The sequence below is a fragment of the Fistularia commersonii genome, chromosome 12, assembly GCF_037954325.1.
Source record: "Fistularia commersonii isolate RoL2024-O1a breed Wild chromosome 12, RoL_Fcom_v1.0, whole genome shotgun sequence".
NCBI classification, from domain to species: domain Eukaryota; kingdom Metazoa; phylum Chordata; class Actinopteri; order Syngnathiformes; family Fistulariidae; genus Fistularia; species Fistularia commersonii.
This window is the reverse complement of record NC_141295.1, coordinates 6428078-6444719: the sequence shown is the minus strand read 5'-3', so window position 1 is coordinate 6444719 and position 16642 is coordinate 6428078. Positions and strand designations below refer to the sequence as shown.

The 16642-nt window shown below is 54.1% G+C and overlaps 5 protein-coding genes across 7 annotated transcripts in view; 3 read left to right on the top strand and 2 right to left on the bottom strand.

Moving 5' to 3' along the window:
- Nucleotides 1–98: 98 nt before the first annotated feature.
- Nucleotides 99–1072, bottom strand: gemin6 (gem (nuclear organelle) associated protein 6). Its single transcript, XM_086156714.1, has 2 exons — nt 872–1072; nt 99–520 (listed from the first exon to the last, which is right to left on the bottom strand). Exons 1-2 carry the CDS (start codon nt 1006–1008, stop codon nt 112–114), a joined length of 546 nt encoding a protein of 181 aa, XP_086012840.1. The 5' UTR covers nt 1009–1072; the 3' UTR covers nt 99–111.
- A 3103-nt stretch (nt 1073–4175) lies between these two features.
- LOC147228622 (reticulon-3-B-like) lies at nt 4176–6687 on the top strand. 2 transcript variants are annotated; one of them, XM_086156707.1, is made up of 8 exons: nt 4176–4548; nt 4786–5001; nt 5557–5764; nt 5836–5974; nt 6050–6119; nt 6204–6250; nt 6395–6453; nt 6569–6687. In XM_086156707.1, exons 2-8 carry the CDS (start codon nt 4932–4934, stop codon nt 6615–6617), a joined length of 642 nt encoding a protein of 213 aa, XP_086012833.1. In that variant the 5' UTR covers nt 4176–4548; nt 4786–4931; the 3' UTR covers nt 6618–6687. The 2 variants fall into 2 exon arrangements, with proteins under 2 accessions (XP_086012833.1, XP_086012835.1); XM_086156709.1 differs by having other exon boundaries at nt 5487–5764.
- A 412-nt stretch (nt 6688–7099) lies between these two features.
- LOC147228621 (actin-binding protein WASF3-like) lies at nt 7100–12118 on the top strand. 2 transcript variants are annotated; one of them, XM_086156652.1, is made up of 11 exons: nt 7100–7240; nt 7879–8017; nt 8149–8283; nt 9213–9366; nt 9453–9570; nt 9638–9685; nt 9773–9897; nt 10030–10275; nt 10365–10498; nt 10576–10794; nt 10882–12118. In XM_086156652.1, the coding sequence occupies exons 2-11, from the start codon at nt 7885–7887 to the stop codon at nt 11043–11045; spliced, it is 1476 nt and encodes a 491-aa protein (XP_086012778.1). In that variant the 5' UTR covers nt 7100–7240; nt 7879–7884; the 3' UTR covers nt 11046–12118. The 2 variants fall into 2 exon arrangements, with proteins under 2 accessions (XP_086012778.1, XP_086012777.1); XM_086156651.1 differs by having other exon boundaries at nt 10573–10794.
- A 271-nt stretch (nt 12119–12389) lies between these two features.
- On the top strand, nt 12390–14361 carry LOC147228620 (protein EOLA1). Its single transcript, XM_086156653.1, has 3 exons — nt 12390–12556; nt 13750–14040; nt 14104–14361. Exons 2-3 carry the CDS (start codon nt 13782–13784, stop codon nt 14310–14312), a joined length of 468 nt encoding a protein of 155 aa, XP_086012779.1. The 5' UTR covers nt 12390–12556; nt 13750–13781; the 3' UTR covers nt 14313–14361.
- Nucleotides 14362–14606: 245 nt separating this feature from the next.
- alg13 (ALG13 UDP-N-acetylglucosaminyltransferase subunit) overlaps nt 14607–16642 on the bottom strand; it is a 5195-nt gene continuing 3159 nt past the window's right edge. Inside the window, exons 15-24 of the mRNA XM_086156150.1 lie at nt 16434–16584; nt 16108–16366; nt 15985–16040; nt 15841–15909; nt 15625–15751; nt 15445–15564; nt 15338–15378; nt 15154–15256; nt 15015–15080; nt 14607–14950 (exon numbers count right to left, since the gene is read on the bottom strand). Coding sequence (XP_086012276.1) covers nt 14607–14950; nt 15015–15080; nt 15154–15256; nt 15338–15378; nt 15445–15564; nt 15625–15751; nt 15841–15909; nt 15985–16040; nt 16108–16366; nt 16434–16584 — 1336 coding nt within the window. The remainder of the gene's footprint in view (nt 14951–15014; nt 15081–15153; nt 15257–15337; nt 15379–15444; nt 15565–15624; nt 15752–15840; nt 15910–15984; nt 16041–16107; nt 16367–16433; nt 16585–16642) is intronic.

The following is a 16642-nucleotide window of genomic DNA, read 5'->3' as shown; positions in this document are numbered from 1 at the left end:
GTCTGCCTCCTGACCCACAGCCTGCAGAAGGCCACACCGAGGCGTGTTTATAACCTGAACACGTGACCGCAGGACAAACACGTCAGAGTAGAAGGTGGTGCGGACGACGCTTTATTCAGGTTCTTCTGCCGCGCCGTCAGGAAGCGAGGCCTCCTGGTCCCGGACCTTCTCCCGGCCCAGGAGGCTGCGGACCCGGTCCAGGACCATCTGATTAGCGGAGAGGCAGTCGTCCGGCCCGTAGGGCGGCGTGAGGGTCAGCGCCCCCCCCGCCACCAGGAGGTCTTCTCCGTCCTCCTCCACGGGGACCAGGTTCTTCTCCAGCCAGCGCCGCACGGCCGAGCGTCGCCGCCGCCGCCGCTCCGGGTCCGGTTCTTGGGCCGGAGAAGACAGGAAGAGGGTCCTCAGGCGCTCCAGCGTCTCCGGGTCGGCCTCGGCCTCCACCTCCACCGCCTGCACCGCGTGGCCCATCACCACCTGCACGCCGGCTCCGCCCGCCGCGCCGAAGGTGACCAGGACCAGGCTGGAAGGGGGACGGACACAGACCGGGTCAGACCGCCAGGCTCTCCGGAACCACAAAGCGCACGTCCCAGTGCACTGTGGACTGCAGAGCAGGAACTTCACCGTGAGAGAGACAACAAACACTTGGACTCCCAGTGAAGGGTTGAGATGTTCCTACAGGTTCTGGAGTCTCGCTGAAAGTGAACACATTCAGATTTGGGAAAGACGGGAGAAGATCTGGAGAAGATCTGGAGAAGCTCCAGCATCCCAGAACCGCCTGACACGGAGGCGCGTGCGGCGCCCGTTTCCGGTCAACATTCACCGGAAGTGTCGACTCCGGACGCGTTTTACTGTGAAAGGCGGTTCCGGTCACCTGGCGGACACCGGGTCGACGGTCAGCAGCCAGCCGTGCGTCTCCTCCCCGCCTCCCGCCGTCAGCGTCACCTTGACCCGCTTGTGGACGAAGGCGCTCCACGCCCGCGGCCCCAGACGCGTCCAGCCGCGCTGCATCTCCGCGACACGGCGGCGGCGAGAGACGCTGACTTCCGGTGGCGGTACGCAGCACGGAAAGAGCTTCCGGTTCAGAAGCCGCGCCGGAGCGCTGTCGCCTCCTGGCGGCGGCGGATGAACGGAAGCACCGCCGGTCCGGAGCGTCCTTGGATTTTATTTTGAAAGCTCAGAACGAGTTTGACCATCGGACACAACAAAACTCTTAAACTCTTGAGACTTTCTTCTTTTTATCAAAGGCCAATTAAGAACCAGCTGCAGCAGATAACCCGGAGAGATGGTATAGATACATCGATTATAATCGATAATAATGTCTGGATATATACGAGATGCAGAAGGCGATCGAACAAAAATGAATAATACGTTTAAAGGTCTTTTCTCGTGCTGTCGTTTAGCGGTGCTTTTATTTTGAAGGATGTTATTGTGGATGTGCTTTCGGATGTGACGTAATCATTCGTCCCGGAAGTGGCGTCATACTTTTTTTTTAACCAACATCTACTGCTCGAAAGAGGGGTCAAGATGGCGGAGCGGACAGATGTTCGGTCATAACTCCGTCTAGCAGAAGTCTGAGGTAGAATCCAGCTTGGACTAAAGTTTTAATTAAAGGACTGTCGTTGAGTATATAAAAACAGATCGCATACTGCGGGACCTTAGCAAGTAAGATCCAATTTCTCCAACGGCTTTAGATTACGAACATGAACAAAGCTACTAGCAAAGCTACCGCTAATACTAAAGCTAAAGCCCCCTCTCGTTATTATTATTATATTCCAGAAGAATAAGAACAACTTTATTTATCCCGAAGGAAATTGTTGTGCCAGAGTTTCAAGCAAAACATAACAATAACAAATAATAGTTGGAAGGAGGGAGAATAAGAAATACAAATAAAACCATAAAGTGTCAAAGTCAAGGCTATAAAGTGTTGTAAGGTCTTAAAAAGTACAAAGATTTGAATATTTGAATATAGTGTATAACATTTGAATATAAAAGACATGGAAACTAACGTTAGAGGCACTAAAACACTCAAACATCACCTATGAAACCTCCAGCAGATTTAAAAAAGAAACCAAAGGAAGGCGAAGATGTCACCCAACTGACAGTATGATGATCGACGGAGGTTTCAATCTGGTCCAGGATGAATTTTTGGATAGATATCCTTCTAACTACCCTTCAAGCCATCCTAATCTGGTTCTAAAATCCAGAATTGACCACTGGTTAATATCAAACCGTCTGCTGAGCTATAAAATGAGCTCCAGAATGTTGGCAGCTCCGCTATCAGACCATTGTGTTATTTATCTAGTTATTGCATCCAAAACAAGAACTTTTTCAAACAAGTTCTGGAAATTCAATTCAAATTTGCTGAAAAACGCTGAATATCGTTGAAAGATTCAATCTTTAGTTAAATAAAAAGGGAGTCCTCTGAAGAACTCGCATCTCCAGTCACACAGTGGAAGTTCCTCCAATATAAAATTTGCCAGGATTCTATCTCGTTCATTAAAAAAATGAAAAAAGATGCAAAAGAGAACGAGACATAGTTATTGTAAGAAACCTAGCTTGGATGAGATAACATGTATACTCATGGAGCTCGTGGTGCATTTGTTGGATCCACAGCAAAATCAAGACAGGAGAAAAATAGCCTCAAGTCGCTTGGGATTAATGACAAGGACATTACAGATGAGACAGTGATAGCCTCCGAAATCCTTTAAGTTCTAGAGCCACCTTTACAGTTCCAACTCCAGAAAGGATTGTGACTCCTTTCTAACAGATATTGCTCAATATATCCCCAAAATAAACAAGCAAACCTGTGATAAGCATCTGACTATTGCTGAACTCGACACTGCAGTGGGTCGACTATCTCCCAGCCAAGCTCCGGGTCCAGATGGTCTCACAGGAGACTTCTACAGACACTTCCGGGGGGATATAAGGGAGCCTCTCTATCAGGTTTTCTTGGAAATCTTTGAAACATTCACTTTTGACAGCATGGAGACACGGGGTCATGTTGTCCATCCCAAAACCCGGTAAAGACCCTCGTCTTATTGAAAACAGAAGACTCATCACTCTCAGAAATTCGGATTATAAACTGTTTGCCTACATCTTAGTTTCCCGTCTCCAATCAGGAATCTCAGACATGATTGCAAAGACACAATGGGGCTTTCTGAAAGGATGGTCAATCCACAATAATATAAGGCTTGTCATGGACATCATAGAATACAGAGACCTCATAGAAGATAATGGCTTCATATTCTTCTTGGACTTTTATAAAGCCTTTCATTCTGTCCAACATCCATTTATCTTAGCAACGCTCAAACATTTTGGATTTGGATTAAAATGTAGAAACGTGATCCGCGGACTCTATGAGAATGTTCATAGCCGTGTCGCCTTATCGAGCGGTATCGCTCCAAGCTTTCCATTTATATTAAAAATTGTAACAATATCCATCGTTACTGGATATACCCCTGAATATTAAACACATTTTTCCAAAATAAAGTTGTTTTTTACAGCCTCGGGGTTCTGAAGTCTATCTATGATGTTGCTGTATTGATCCATTTCCTGTAGAAAAACTGCAAAGGTTGGTTTGCTGTTAGTCCATTTTCTTTTATGAATGTGAAATTTTCCCAAATGTAGAACAAGTTGTACAAAAACAAAGTCCTTTTCCTTGGTGCTATTTTCCATAGGAGAGAAAAATGTCCCGATCCTGCGGCTGCAGTGACAATCCAGTTCTCTCGATAAAGGCTTGTGCATTCAACCAGAGTACAAGAAGTAATAAAAATAAATGTAAAATAGGTTCTCTGTTATGCTGTTCGTGGTTTTAATTACAAAATGTTAACAAATTGAAAGTAGTTATCATTGCAGTGTGCTGAATTTTTGGCACACTTGTTTACATCCACGCTTTCTAAATTCAATTAATGAAAAAGAAGTTGTGCTGTTTGTAGTTTTTCCACAGGCTAGAAACCAAAGTCAATGGCAGAGAGAGACAGGAAATTGGAACTTATTTTTATTTCTCAGCTGGGATTTGTAGCGTGCAACTTTATATCAAAAATTTAAATATATATATATATATATATATATATATATATATTTACAAATGTCAATAATAATTCAAACGGACGAACGGGCTTCCTGTTGTGCTTTTATTGTGGCGGGAAGTCTGACCGGAAGTTCCGCCACTGCTTCCGCTTCCGTGACTCCTTCAGCTCCGGAGGGAAGCTGGTCGGAGGACCGGTCCGGTCGGGATGGAAGGACCAAGTCCGCCGGTACCGGAGGCTCCACCGGTGAAACCAGCGGAACCCTGTCCTGCCAGCAAGGCCAGCGAGCAGCGGCTAGCCCCGGTTAGCCCCGGCTAGCCCCGGTTAGCCCCGGCTAGCCCCGGCTAGCCCCGGTTAGCCCCGGCTAGCCCCGGTTAGCCCCGGCTAGCCCCGGTTAGCCCCGGCTAGCCCCGGTTAGCCCCGGCTAGCCCCGGTTAGCCCCGGTCCTCCCGCCGAGCCTCCTGCATCACCGGTCCCCGGTTCCCGGTCCCTCTGCACTCCGGAGCTTTTTAACGGAAACGTGAGGTTTTCTCTGAAACTCCGGTAAAACCAGATGTAACGTTCATGTGCGTCTGGCGAATGCTTTTATTTTGAAGGCTGGAAGTCGACGGTCTGATGCTGAATATATTGATAGTTTTTCCCTGAAAGCACTTTTTAAGTCATATAATAATAATAATGATCTGTGTTATTTTATATTTTTTATTGTTGAATTGGATGCTTGGTTGTATAACGTCCTCTTCTGACCTTTGACCCTCAGAGTTCACAGCTGTCAGTCAAAGTGTCTGACGGGTCACGTGGCCGCCCGTGTAGCCCCGCCCCCGCGGTGACGTCATGGCAGCGCCTTCAGCTGCAGGAGGCTGAAGGTTCGACAAACCTTCAGCCGCTCCACCACAGAGGACCAGCATGGCCGACTCCACCTGCGCCGACCCTGCCTCGCCTTCGTCTTCATCGCTGAAAGACATCACACACGCAGGTAGGACGCACACACACACACTCACACACCACATAGAACCTGGCGGAATCAGTGGCGATGACCTTTGACCTGCTGCCGGCAGGTGCTTTTGGTTTTTTCTTTCTTAAGGTTTGTCAGTATTGATTGATCAGGATGGATTGGATGAACTTTGAAAGTGAAATGAATCAATAACCCTTGTGTGTGTGTGTGTGTGTGTGTGTGTGTGTGTGTGTGTGTGTGTGTGTGTGTGTGTGTGTGTGTCGACACGCCGGCTCTCAAATCTGAAATTCTCACATTAGCGGGCTGCTGCCGCCGCCGAGGTGCTAACAGACATGCTAACAGATTAGCGGACTGAGACAGCGCTCTTTTGTTCCAATCAGCTGATGGGGATCTTTGAGCTGCAGAATGTTGTTAATTCCCTGCACATGATTGTGTGTGTGTGTGTGTGTGTGTGTGTGTGTGTGTGTGTGTGTGTGAACTTAAATGCTATTACTGGGTCTGGTCAGGACTTTGGTGTTCGGATCATGGCTGGTAGATGATGGCTGTTTGTCGCGGGTGTCCTGTGTCCTCGTCCAGCCTGGATGCTCGTCCACTGGCAGCGTCCCCGCCGGTCGGCCCTGACCTTCGGGGCCTCGCTGCTCGTCCTGGTCTCCGTGGCGACGCTGTCGGCCATCAGCGTGGTGTCCTACCTGCTGCTGTCCGTCCTCTGCGTGTCCATCACCTTCAGGGTCTACAAGTCGGTGGTCCAGGCCGTCCACAAGTCCCAGCAGGGACACCCGTTCAGGTGGGCTGGGGGACCCGGCGGGCTCCGGTCCTCCGCCGTCCCTCCGTCCCTGAACGCCTCCCCCTCCTCAGGTCGCTGCTGGACCGCGACATCAGCCTGTCCCCGGAGACGGCGCGGCGCCTGGCCGAGGAGGCGCTGGTCCACGTCAACCGGTTCACCTGCCAGACCAGGAAGCTGCTGCTGGTGGAGGACCTGGTGGACTCCCTGAAGGTCAGCTGAGGCTCCGCCCGGCAGGGGGGGAGGAGGGGGTGCTCTGGGTCTGAGCGTCTGCTTCCTGTGTTCCAGCTCGCCGTGGCCATGTGGCTCATGACCTACGTGGGCGCCATCTTCAACGTGATCACCCTTCTCATCCTCGGTGAGGAAGCGCTCTCCTGCCGCCGGCCTCACGAGGTCCTTCCCGCTCGGGCTGGAGCTCACGCCGTCTCTTTCTGGGTTGCAGGTGACATCTTGGCCTTCACGGCGCCGCTCGTCTACCAGAAGAAGAAGGTAAGAGCTCGGGTTTTAATGTTCGGGACGGCGGCCATCTTTAGAGGACCTTCCGGAAGGACGTCCGATGAGGACGCCACCGTGTCCGACCCTCACTGGGATTACAAGAGTGTGTGTCTGGTGCACGTATGCATGTGTGTGTAGACGCAGATCGACCAGAAGGTGGAGCTGATTCGGAAAAAAGTGGATGAGATTCTGCAGAAGTGAGTAATTTATATATGTGTGTGTGTGTGTGTGTGTGTGTGTGTGTGCATATACACTGCCATGATATCTTGGTTGATTGCATTAATGTGTGTGCGTGTGTGTGTGTGTGTCCAGGCTTCATGACCGGTTACCAGGTTCGGTGAAGAGGACGAAGGTGCAGTGACCTGCGTCCTGAAGCTCCGCCCCCATGCTGTGATTGGTCCGTGTGTGTCATTAATAAACATCTGAAAGCGTTCGGCCTCCGTGTGTGTGTGTGTGTGTGTGTGTGAAACCACGTTTCCCATCGGTCTCGGCTCCTCGACCCGGCGGCGGCTTATGCCTGGCGTGTCGCCGTGGCAACGATGGGTGACGGCTTCCTGCTCCAGATGGCGATCAAAATAAAAGCTTGTAATGTATAAAGAACCACTAAGAGCTGGCGGCCATCTTGTGAGGATCCTCAGCTCTCTGCGGCTCTTCATCCTCCATATTTGACCGATGCAGGAAAGAGGAGGAAAGGAAAGGATAAAAAGAGGAAAAGAGGAGCAGAAGGTCAGGAGGAGAGAAGTTGCTTTGGTTGACGCGGCTTGTAAAAGAGGCTGTGATTGGTCGGCGCTCAGGGATGCGGCGGAAGCTCCACTTCCGGTGTCGGAGGTTTCCGAGTGTTTCCGACGGGAGCCGAGCGCTTCCGAGGCGGCGGCGGCGGCGGCAGCTGATTGGCTGCCCGCTCCTCCTCCTCCTCCTCAGCATCCATTCCAGCGGAGCGGCGGAGGAGCCGAGCAGCACCGACACCGGACACCGGAACCCGCGGTGAGTCCCGACCCGACGAACCGCGATCGATCGTTACGTGTCATTCAGGCGAGCGGAGTGACGTCACATACCGATACACATCAGTTGTCTGATCGCAGGACACACACACACACACACACACCATCAGGAGCAGCTGGGTTGAGGCATGCAGGAAGGAGGAGCAGGGAATCCAACCCTCGACCACCGGATTGCAGCAACGCTGGCTTGACCAGAAACAAAACACACACACTTCTACAAACCAACACACACCTCGCTACACCTGCACTCACACACTCACACACACACATCCAGACACACATCTCCTAGCAACAGCCTTCATCTCTTCCAGCAGGCAGTAGAGCATGATGTCAAGGGCTGTGTTTCCATGGAAACGCCCTGTGAGACTCCCGCATTCTCCCACACACACACACACACACACACACACACACACACACACACACACCGTCTGGTCATGTGTGTTCAGACAGGAAGTGGCGAGTGGATGGAGATGATGTCTGAACTGAAACCTGGACCAGGAGGACCAGGACCCCCTCAGGTCCCCTGGAGTCTGCGGCCCGACAGTCAAGTAATCAGTGTGTGTGTGTGTGTGTGTGTGTGTGTGTGTGTGTGTGTGTGTGTGTGTGTGTGTGTGTGTGTAGGTCACCATGCCCCTGGTCAAGCGGGTCATAGACCCCCGGTTCCTGTGCCGCAGCGTCCTGCCTGATGGGGTCGCCAGCGAGCTGGAGTGTGTCACCAACAGCACCTTGGCCGCCGTCATCAAACAGCTGGGGGGTCTGAGTGAGTCTGACCTTGACCTTGACCCCGACCCTGACCTTGACCCCCACTGACCCCTGTTACCCCCGACTTCCGCTTGATCTACCCCTGACCTCCACCTGACCCACCTGCGTCCTTCTTCTGTGGTGCCGCAGGTCGCCACGCTGAGGACATCTTCGGCGAGTTGTTCACGGAGGCCAACAGCTTCTACCTGAGGATGAGCAGCCTGCAGGAGCGCGTGGACCTTCTGGCCGTCAAGGTCACGCAGCTCGATTCCACCGTGGAAGAAGGTGCCGGGCGGACACGTGACTCCGGTCGCTTGACGGCCGACGGCCGGCGTCTGAAGTTGAAGGACAGTTGGATCGTCCTCAGGTCTGATCCGAGGTCTTGGGCATGAAGGTCCTCATTGAGCCTGATGCAAGGCTGCTGTCCCTCATGTCCTTCCTTCAGATCAAGAACCTCAGAGGAGGGCTTTGATTGGGGACATGTCCAAGAACCTTGGGGCGATTGAACGGATAGAGGGAACAGGTCCGGAGTTCTTCAACCCAGGTTCTGGATCCCTTGTGTCCTTCCTGTGATCCTGTCCTTCACCCTCAGCCTCGTCAGGTCATCATGTGATTTGATGGAGAAAGTGCAAACAGGAGGTGGGAGTCAAGGGGGTCATAGGTCAGATCAGCTCTTGGCTGGTCCTGTTTGGGAACAGACAGTATCCGTTTGGTACTGCAATGGCTTCCGGCACTGGGAGTACCTCACATACTGGGAGTACCTCACATACTGGGAGTACCTCACACGCTGGGAGTACTTCAGACACTGGAAGTACCTCACACACTGGTAGTACTTCAGACACTGGGAGTACCTCAGACACTAGAGGTACCTCACACACTGGGAGTACCTCAGGCACTAGAAGTACCCCACACACTGGGAGTACTTCAGGCACTAGAAGTACCTCACACACTGGGAGTACCTCAGGCACTACAAGTACCTCACACACTGGGAGTACTTCAGGCACTAGAAATACCTCACACATTGGGAGTACTTCAGATACTGGGAGTACCTCAGGCACTGGAAGTACCTCACACACTGTGAGTACTACAGGCACTGGGAGTACCTCAGGCACTAGAAGTACCTCCGACACTGGGATTACGTAAGGCACTGGAAGTACCTCAGACACTTACAAGTGTTTGGGGTCATGCCTTGTAATTGTCCCTCTGTCCCTCAGTGTCCCTGCAGGACATCAACATGAGGAAGGCCTTCAGGAGCAGCACCATCCAGGATCAGCAGGTGGTGACAAGGAGCTCCATCCTGAACTCTGTCCTGGAGACGTACCAGCGATGCGACAAGCCACCCCCCCTCAACATCCTGACACCTTACAGGTGAGCCCCCCCTCAGGTGTGTGTATATTCATATGTGTGTGTGTGTGTGTGTGTGTATTCATGTGTGTGTGTGTGCGCATCATCAGGGACGACCAGAAGGAGGGCCTGAAGTTCTACACCGATCCATCTTACTTCTTCAACCTGTGGAGAGAAAAGATGCTTCAGGCGACAGAGAACAAACGCAAGGAGAAGCGGCGACAGAAGGTCCACCCCTCCACCTGTCCGTCAATCACCCCTCCATCTTCCACTCATCCATTCATCTCCTCCACAGGAGCAGAAGCAGGGTGAGGACTCCTCCTCGGGTCGGGAGGTCAAAAAGGTCAGTGCGTCTGATTGGCTGAGCACTCGGATTTCTGAGGCTCCCTGAAGGCGGCGCCGCCCAGACGGACCCGTTGTTGTCCCGCAGGTCCGGAAGGCCCGGAACCGCCGGCAGGAGTGGAACCTGATGGCGTTCGACAAGGAGCTGAGGCCCGACGCCAGGGTCACGCCCTCGCCATACCACACCTCTGACGGCTCGCTGTCACCTGACAGGTGACACACACACACACACACACACACACACACACATATACACAGACCTGAAGACCATTTCCCGGTCAGCGGGATGCTAACCGAAGGCCCTCAAAGGTCAAAGGTCACTGAAGCTCCGCCCCCCCACTGCAGGTCAGGGATGTCGGACGACCCCTCCTTCTCCAGCCCCCACCACGCCCAGGTGCAGGATGGGAAGGATCAGCCCGGTCAGACTCAGTCGCTGGACCGAGCGCTGCGACCCGCCGCCATATCCTCCGCCGTTGCCGCGGCAACAGCCAGGCAGCACTCTCTGGGGCGGAGCCAGCAGCATCATCACCCCCAGACAGCCGGGGCGGCCAATCAGAATGGACCGAGGCCCTCCGCCAGCAATGAGCCCAGGTAAACACACACACACACACACACACACACACACACACACACACATGCACACACGCACAGGGTTTGAACTTTGACCTCTCCTCCCTCAGTGACCATCAGGTTCCCCCGGCTCCGCCCCCTCCGCCGCCTCCGATGCCTTTGGCAGGTCAGAAGGCCTTTAGTACTTCCCACCATGTCACCATGGCAACAGTTCCACACCCCGCAGTCGTTGCCGGTAACCAAGGTAACGGCTCCGAGCCTCACACAGTGTGACCGCCTCCGAACGCCGTCGTTTCACGCGAATGCGCTTCCTGTCAGCAGGTGGTGGCGCCGGCCTGTCCCGCCCCTACAGCCCCTCCCCACCTCCGCCGCCTCCAGCCAACTACGTCCCCTCCCCTGTCCGGCCCGCGGGTCAGGCTCCGCCCGCCGCCGCCGGCGTGCCCCCGTTGCCCCTGGCGACGGAGGCCAGGAAGCCTCCCGGCGGCCCCAACGTCCCGATGAACGACGCCCGCAGCGACCTTCTGGCCGCCATCCGCCGAGGTCAGACACGGGTCCGACTCGGTTCAAATCCTGGGTTTTCGGGGAGGGATTCTGTTTCTGACCCGGTTCCGGTCTCGGGATCCGCAGGGATCCAGCTCCGGAAGGTCCAGGAGCAGCGAGAGCAGGAGGAGGCCAAGAAACGCGAGCCGACGGGGAACGACGTGGCCACCATCCTGTCGCGGCGTATCGCGGTGGAGTACAGCGAGTCGGAGGAGGAGTCCGAGCCGGACGAGCAGGAGTGGTCCGACTGAGGAGGGGGCGGAGCTTCCCAAACACCTCCTCGCGTGATTGGCCTCTTTTTTTTTTAAACGTGTTCTTTGACATTTTTCTGTGAAGCCTTGATCCGCTTGTCGTTTGTTGTCGTGACGTTGACGTTCGGCCGCCGATGCTCGTTGCCATGGAAACCGGCGAGGCTTTTTCTACCGTCCCGTCCCGCCGTGATGTCACCAATGAGGTCACTTCCTGTTGCCGCGCTGCTTCGGAGATGTCTCTTTGGAAACTCAGAACATCCCGCTTCCCGTGGACCCGCACTTTGGCAGATGTTCCAGAACCCGGCGTCCAATCAGAGAGCGGCGTTAAAGAGACGTCAGCCGATGTTTTTGTCCCGATGAGTTTGTACGAACGGGAGTGACGTCCTGATGATGTCATCGTGACGCGTGACGGGATGCGACCATTGATATGAAAGGGAAAACTAGTACACGTTGGCAAATAGGCGAATGCTAGATGTAAACAAACATGTCAAACACTGTGTGTCAAAACATGCTAACATTACATTAACAAACACCACTAACCCTACATCTTAACGATGGTAAATAATAACAAATTAAACAAACTAAGGCTGCCCTGTGGTTGGTATCCAGTCGGTTAGCGTTGGAAGCTGTAGTTAGGGTGACTCGTGACCAAAATCAGTGTTGGTAACAACAGTTAGCTTTAATAACCAGAGTTAGCATTGGTAATTACAGTGAGCTATGTAACCAGTGTTAGCGTTGCTACCTACAGTTAGCTATGTGACCAGAGCTCACGCTGGTAACTACAGTTAGCGTCAGTAACCAGTTAGTGTTTTCTGTTGACCCCGCCCCGTGGGGTGCTGATTGGTGACATCACAATGACATCATCGTCCTCCGGTGATCCCCAGCATCCCTCTAAGGTCAAAGGTGAAGATCCCCGATGATGTCATGGCGGCAGAAGGGTGCGCGTCCTCTGTCCTGCGCCGTCCGGTCGGCGTCTCTGCTCTGTAACGTGTCTCTGCTGTGATCGGTTGTCGGTTTGATCCTGGAATTTACCGGATATTTGACGAGGAGGTGAATAAAGCCAATCGACCGCTTATCGATCGTCTCCTCTCTTTCATCGTTTCCACACACATTCATTCGCTCGTCTGTCACTTTAACCAAAACGATTATCTTTTCTTCTATCCGTCCGTCCGTCAGTCATCCCCTCCTCCTGATCTCGTCTGATTTCGGAGAGCAGACGTCAAGCGGAAGTGACGCCACGGCCGTAAATCCTCAGTTCCGGTGCTCCCGGCGCAGGGAGTCTTCCGTCCAGCAGGGGGCGCCAGAGCGCCGCCACCGCGCGCTCAAAGCGGCGAAGAAGAAGAGAAGGCGGAAGTAGCAGGTCTGCGGAGGAAGGCGGGAGGACGACAAGAACCGCCGTCCGTCCGTCGTCTTCTCCCGGGAGAGATTTACTGCCGGCTCGCAGCGGCGTCAGGAGACGCCACCGGAAACCTCGACGTCCAGCGGCTTCTATTATGACGTGAAGGCGGAAGGTGAGTCCTTTAACGGAACACAAACACAGCAGTGATACGCTTCCGGTCCGCCACCGGAAATGAAGGTGTGATTGACAACTTATAAACGCAACACATCTGTTTAGCCAGGGGAAACACAAAAACAGACTTATATGCAAAAAAAGACATATAAAGAGTACAACTAAAATCCTTTCCATGCTAATACATTTACATACGGATATCAAGCACATTTATCCAAAATATAATTCGTCCTCACTGCCTTCTGGTACTGAAGTCCATTGCTAGTGGTGCTTTATCCATCCATTTCCTGTGGAAACACAGAAGTTTAGTTTGCTATTCATCCATTTGCTTTTTTAAATATGACATTTTCCCAAGAGCAACACAAGTTGTACAAAGTCCTTTTCCTTCATAGGAGAGAAACCTTTTTTTATTTCTTTTAAAGGTTTGTGAGAGATGTTTAAGGCTAAACAAAAAAGAAAGTAAAAGAAAATAATCGAATAAATGGGTAGATAAATAAAATTAAGAATAAATAAATAGATAAATAAAAAACATAGGAGAGAAACCTGTCCTTATCCTGCAACTACAATCCACTTCTCTCCATGAAGGCTTGTACATTTTACCAAAATAGTTGTGAGTACAAGCAATAGGAAATAAATGTAAAATAGATTTGTCATGTATCCCACAGTAACCACAGGAGTCATCAATATCAAACCTAAATCTTTGTCACGTTTATTTTTCACCGGTTATATGTTGTGTGCAAATTTATAAGAAATCTCCTTTGAAGGTTTGAATCTTTGCTCCTTTATTGATCCCACAATGGGGAAATTCAAATCAATACTCCTATTATGATGATATTGTAATCGAGGTTTGGCGAAAGTCCCCTATACTTCGTACAATAATAAAATAACAGGGTGACGACAGTTTCTCCCAGGTTTCCACGCACCCTTTTTTAATTTAACTTTTTCTTCAGACGTCATCCCACAGCAAGCACACTTCTGCTGTTATGGCTTCAAAATAAGAGCTCGATCTGCTGTGGTTATAACTTATAACAGGAAAGATAGGTTACAATATCCCTTATTGTTGTTGTTATTCGTTCAACTGTTACTTATATATATATATATTGTAGGTTTGACTGTGAGCGGATTGTTGCTTTTAAGTTGTATTAAGAAATAATGAAGTTTATTCGAAACTTTGCGTGTGAACTTCATGTACAGGAGGAGGAGGAGGTCACAGAGTTGGTGTTGCCATGACACTGCAGGTCAGCTGCCTGTCCTTCCGGCCGCCGTACGCCGGCCTGGTCCTGGACGGCGTCAAGACGCTGGAGAGCCGCTGGCGCCCCTTGCTGGCGCCGCTGGAAGGCGGCACCCTGGCGGTGCACGTGGCGTGGCGGGACTGGGAAGGGGACGACTGGCGGGAGCTGCTGCACGGCGTCCTGGGCCTGGACCGGGCCGAGACGGAGGCGCTGCTGGCGTCCGGCGAGCGCTTCGGACGCGGCGTGGTCGCAGGTAGGCGCACCGCCCCCTGAATCCCCCCCCGCCGGATCACGTGACACTCCCTCGCCCTCCCAGGTCTGGTGGACGTGGGCGAGACGTGGCGATGCTCCGCCCCCGTGCCCGAGGACCGGCTGCGGCGGCTGCAGCGAGACGCCGTGTTGACGGAGCTGACGGACAAACACCTGACGCGCCTGTCCAACCCCCGCTGGCTGCGGGCGCCGCTCCAGGCCCGGGGCGGGCGCCACCTCTGGACCGTGGACATCCCCCTGCAGCTGTTGCCGTGACTTAACTGACAGGACTATTTTCAAATAAAACTTTGAATCACCAAAGAAATGTGGAGAAGTGAAACCGTAGGTAAGAAATCATGAAGGAGTCGGATGTTTTGCTGCTGAAACTCAAACTTTATTTAACAAACGAACAGAACCCGGTCATCGGACCAACACAAAAACGGGGAGGCCACGCCCCCTTCTCTCCATTGGCTCTCGGAGAAGGCCGATGACGTCGACGCCTGCCGGTTCCCACGGTAACGGCCGTCCCGGAAGATCAACTTAAACTAACAGGTGGCGAGCTCGCGGCCGTCAGACGGCGGGGGGGATGTAGTGCGTGGGCGGGTGGTGGGGGGGCGGAGCCGTGATGTAACTGACCATGTGGGCGGGGCTAGGGGCGGGGCAGAAGATCCTGGGGGCGGGGCCTCCGGGCTGCAGCCCCCCCCAGTGGGCGGAGGGGGGCAGGCAGGGGTGGTAGGAGTGGTGAGCCACGTGGGCGAGGGGCGGGGGGGCCGACAGGTAGGGCGCCGGGGGCGGAGTCTCGTACGGCAGGTGCAGCACGGAGGCGGGGGCGAGGGCCGCCTGGTCCGGGTACGCGGAGGGGGCGGGGCACGGAGGGCCTAGGGGGGCGGAGCCCTCGGTCGGGGGGGCGGGGCCTAGAGAGGAAGCGGGTTCAGACACGGAACATCGAGAAGAAACGGGAAGGCCGACGCCACTGACCGTCCATCTGTCCGTCACCCGGCCTGGAGGACTCCGGGTAAGGGCCCGGCTGGTGGGCTGGGGCGCCTGGGGTCAAAGGTCACACCGTGAGCGCCGTGCGGTGGCGTGCGATAACGGCGGGCGGCGGGGAGGGGCTCACCGTGGGGGTCCTGGTAGGGGGAGTAGTGCTGGTAGGGATAGGGGGTGTCCGGGGGCGTCACGGGGTACGACTGCTGCTGCTGCCAGCAGCTCTGGTGGTACCACTTGGGTCAGAGGTCACGGGGTCAGCGGGCTGCCAAGGGTTACTGTGTGTGTGTGTGTGTGTCTGTGTGAGAGAGACGCACCTGAATGCCCAGGTTGAAGTAATACTGGAGGACCCTGCAGTCTGGAGGGGGGGGTTAATACACACACACACACACACACGAATCACAGTGCACCAGTGACCTCTGACCTCGGGGTAAGTCGCCACCGTTGGGGTCATAGGAGTAAGGGGGCGGAGCCACCACTGTGCAGATGGTCTCACCCAGCTCGTTCACCATCCAGGGCGAGGCTGCCGGGATCGCCATGGCAACTGAAGACAGGTGAGTATGTTTATGTCCCTGAGCGTGTGTGTGTGTGCATGTGTGTGTACCTGAGCGTGGCTGTGTGTGTGCGGTGGAGGGCAGGTGTGGCGCTGCGGTGGCGTGTGAGGAGGGAGAGGAAGGTGAGGAGGAGGAAGAGGAGGGTGAGGAGCACATGGCCGTCAGCGGCTTCACCACCTGGAACACACACACATTCACACTTGTGAGTGTGTGTGTTGAGTGTTAGTGTGTCTGCTGTGTGTGTGTGTGTGTGTGTGTGTGTGTACCTGCTGAGTGTAGGTGTAGCCCATGTCTGCTCTGGGTGGAGACTCCTCTGCACCTTCTTCCTGCTCGTCCTTTCCAAACACAAGCAGAGGTGAGCGTGTGCTCCTCAGAGCGTGGGTCATGTGACCAGGCGGGTCAGAGGTCACCTGGGCGGAGGCGGGCTCGGCGGCGGCGTAAACGCCGGTCGTCTGGTAGCTCTGATCTGAAAGGGAGGCGTGTCACTTCCTGTGTGGACAGGAAGCCGAGGCGGTGGAGGGCAGCTGACTCACCAGGGGTGCTGAACAGGAAGTCCTCTGAGAACTCGCCTGCCGGACACAAACACGTGAGTGTGTGTGTTTGAGAAAGTGCGTGTGTGTGTGTGGTTGCACCTCGGCCGTCCTCCACCCCATCCTGCTCCTCCTCAGATGAGCACGGCGGCGCCCCGGATGGCGGCGGCGCCGTGGGCACCGAGCCTCGCTGCACCCTGTAGGCGGAGCCTGCGGGAGGGGGCGGGGTTCCCAGGGTTGGGGGCGGAGCCACAGACTGGCCCTGCAGGGAGGCGGGGTTAGCTTGAGCCCACAGGAAACGGGCGTCTGATCGGTCCACCGCCTCTCACCGCCATTGGGGGAAAGATGGCGTCGCCGGCGTCGTCCAGCTGGTAGAACGCCATGGCGGCGTCCAGGTCACCTGACTCGTCCACGGCGTCCGGAGAGAAGCCAAACTGACACTCCTTGTTGAGCGCCGATGCGAGCTGGCGACGGCTGCGGCTGAGCATAGCAACAGTGTCAGCTTAGTAGGGATGCTACCAACCGAGGACCCGGTGGG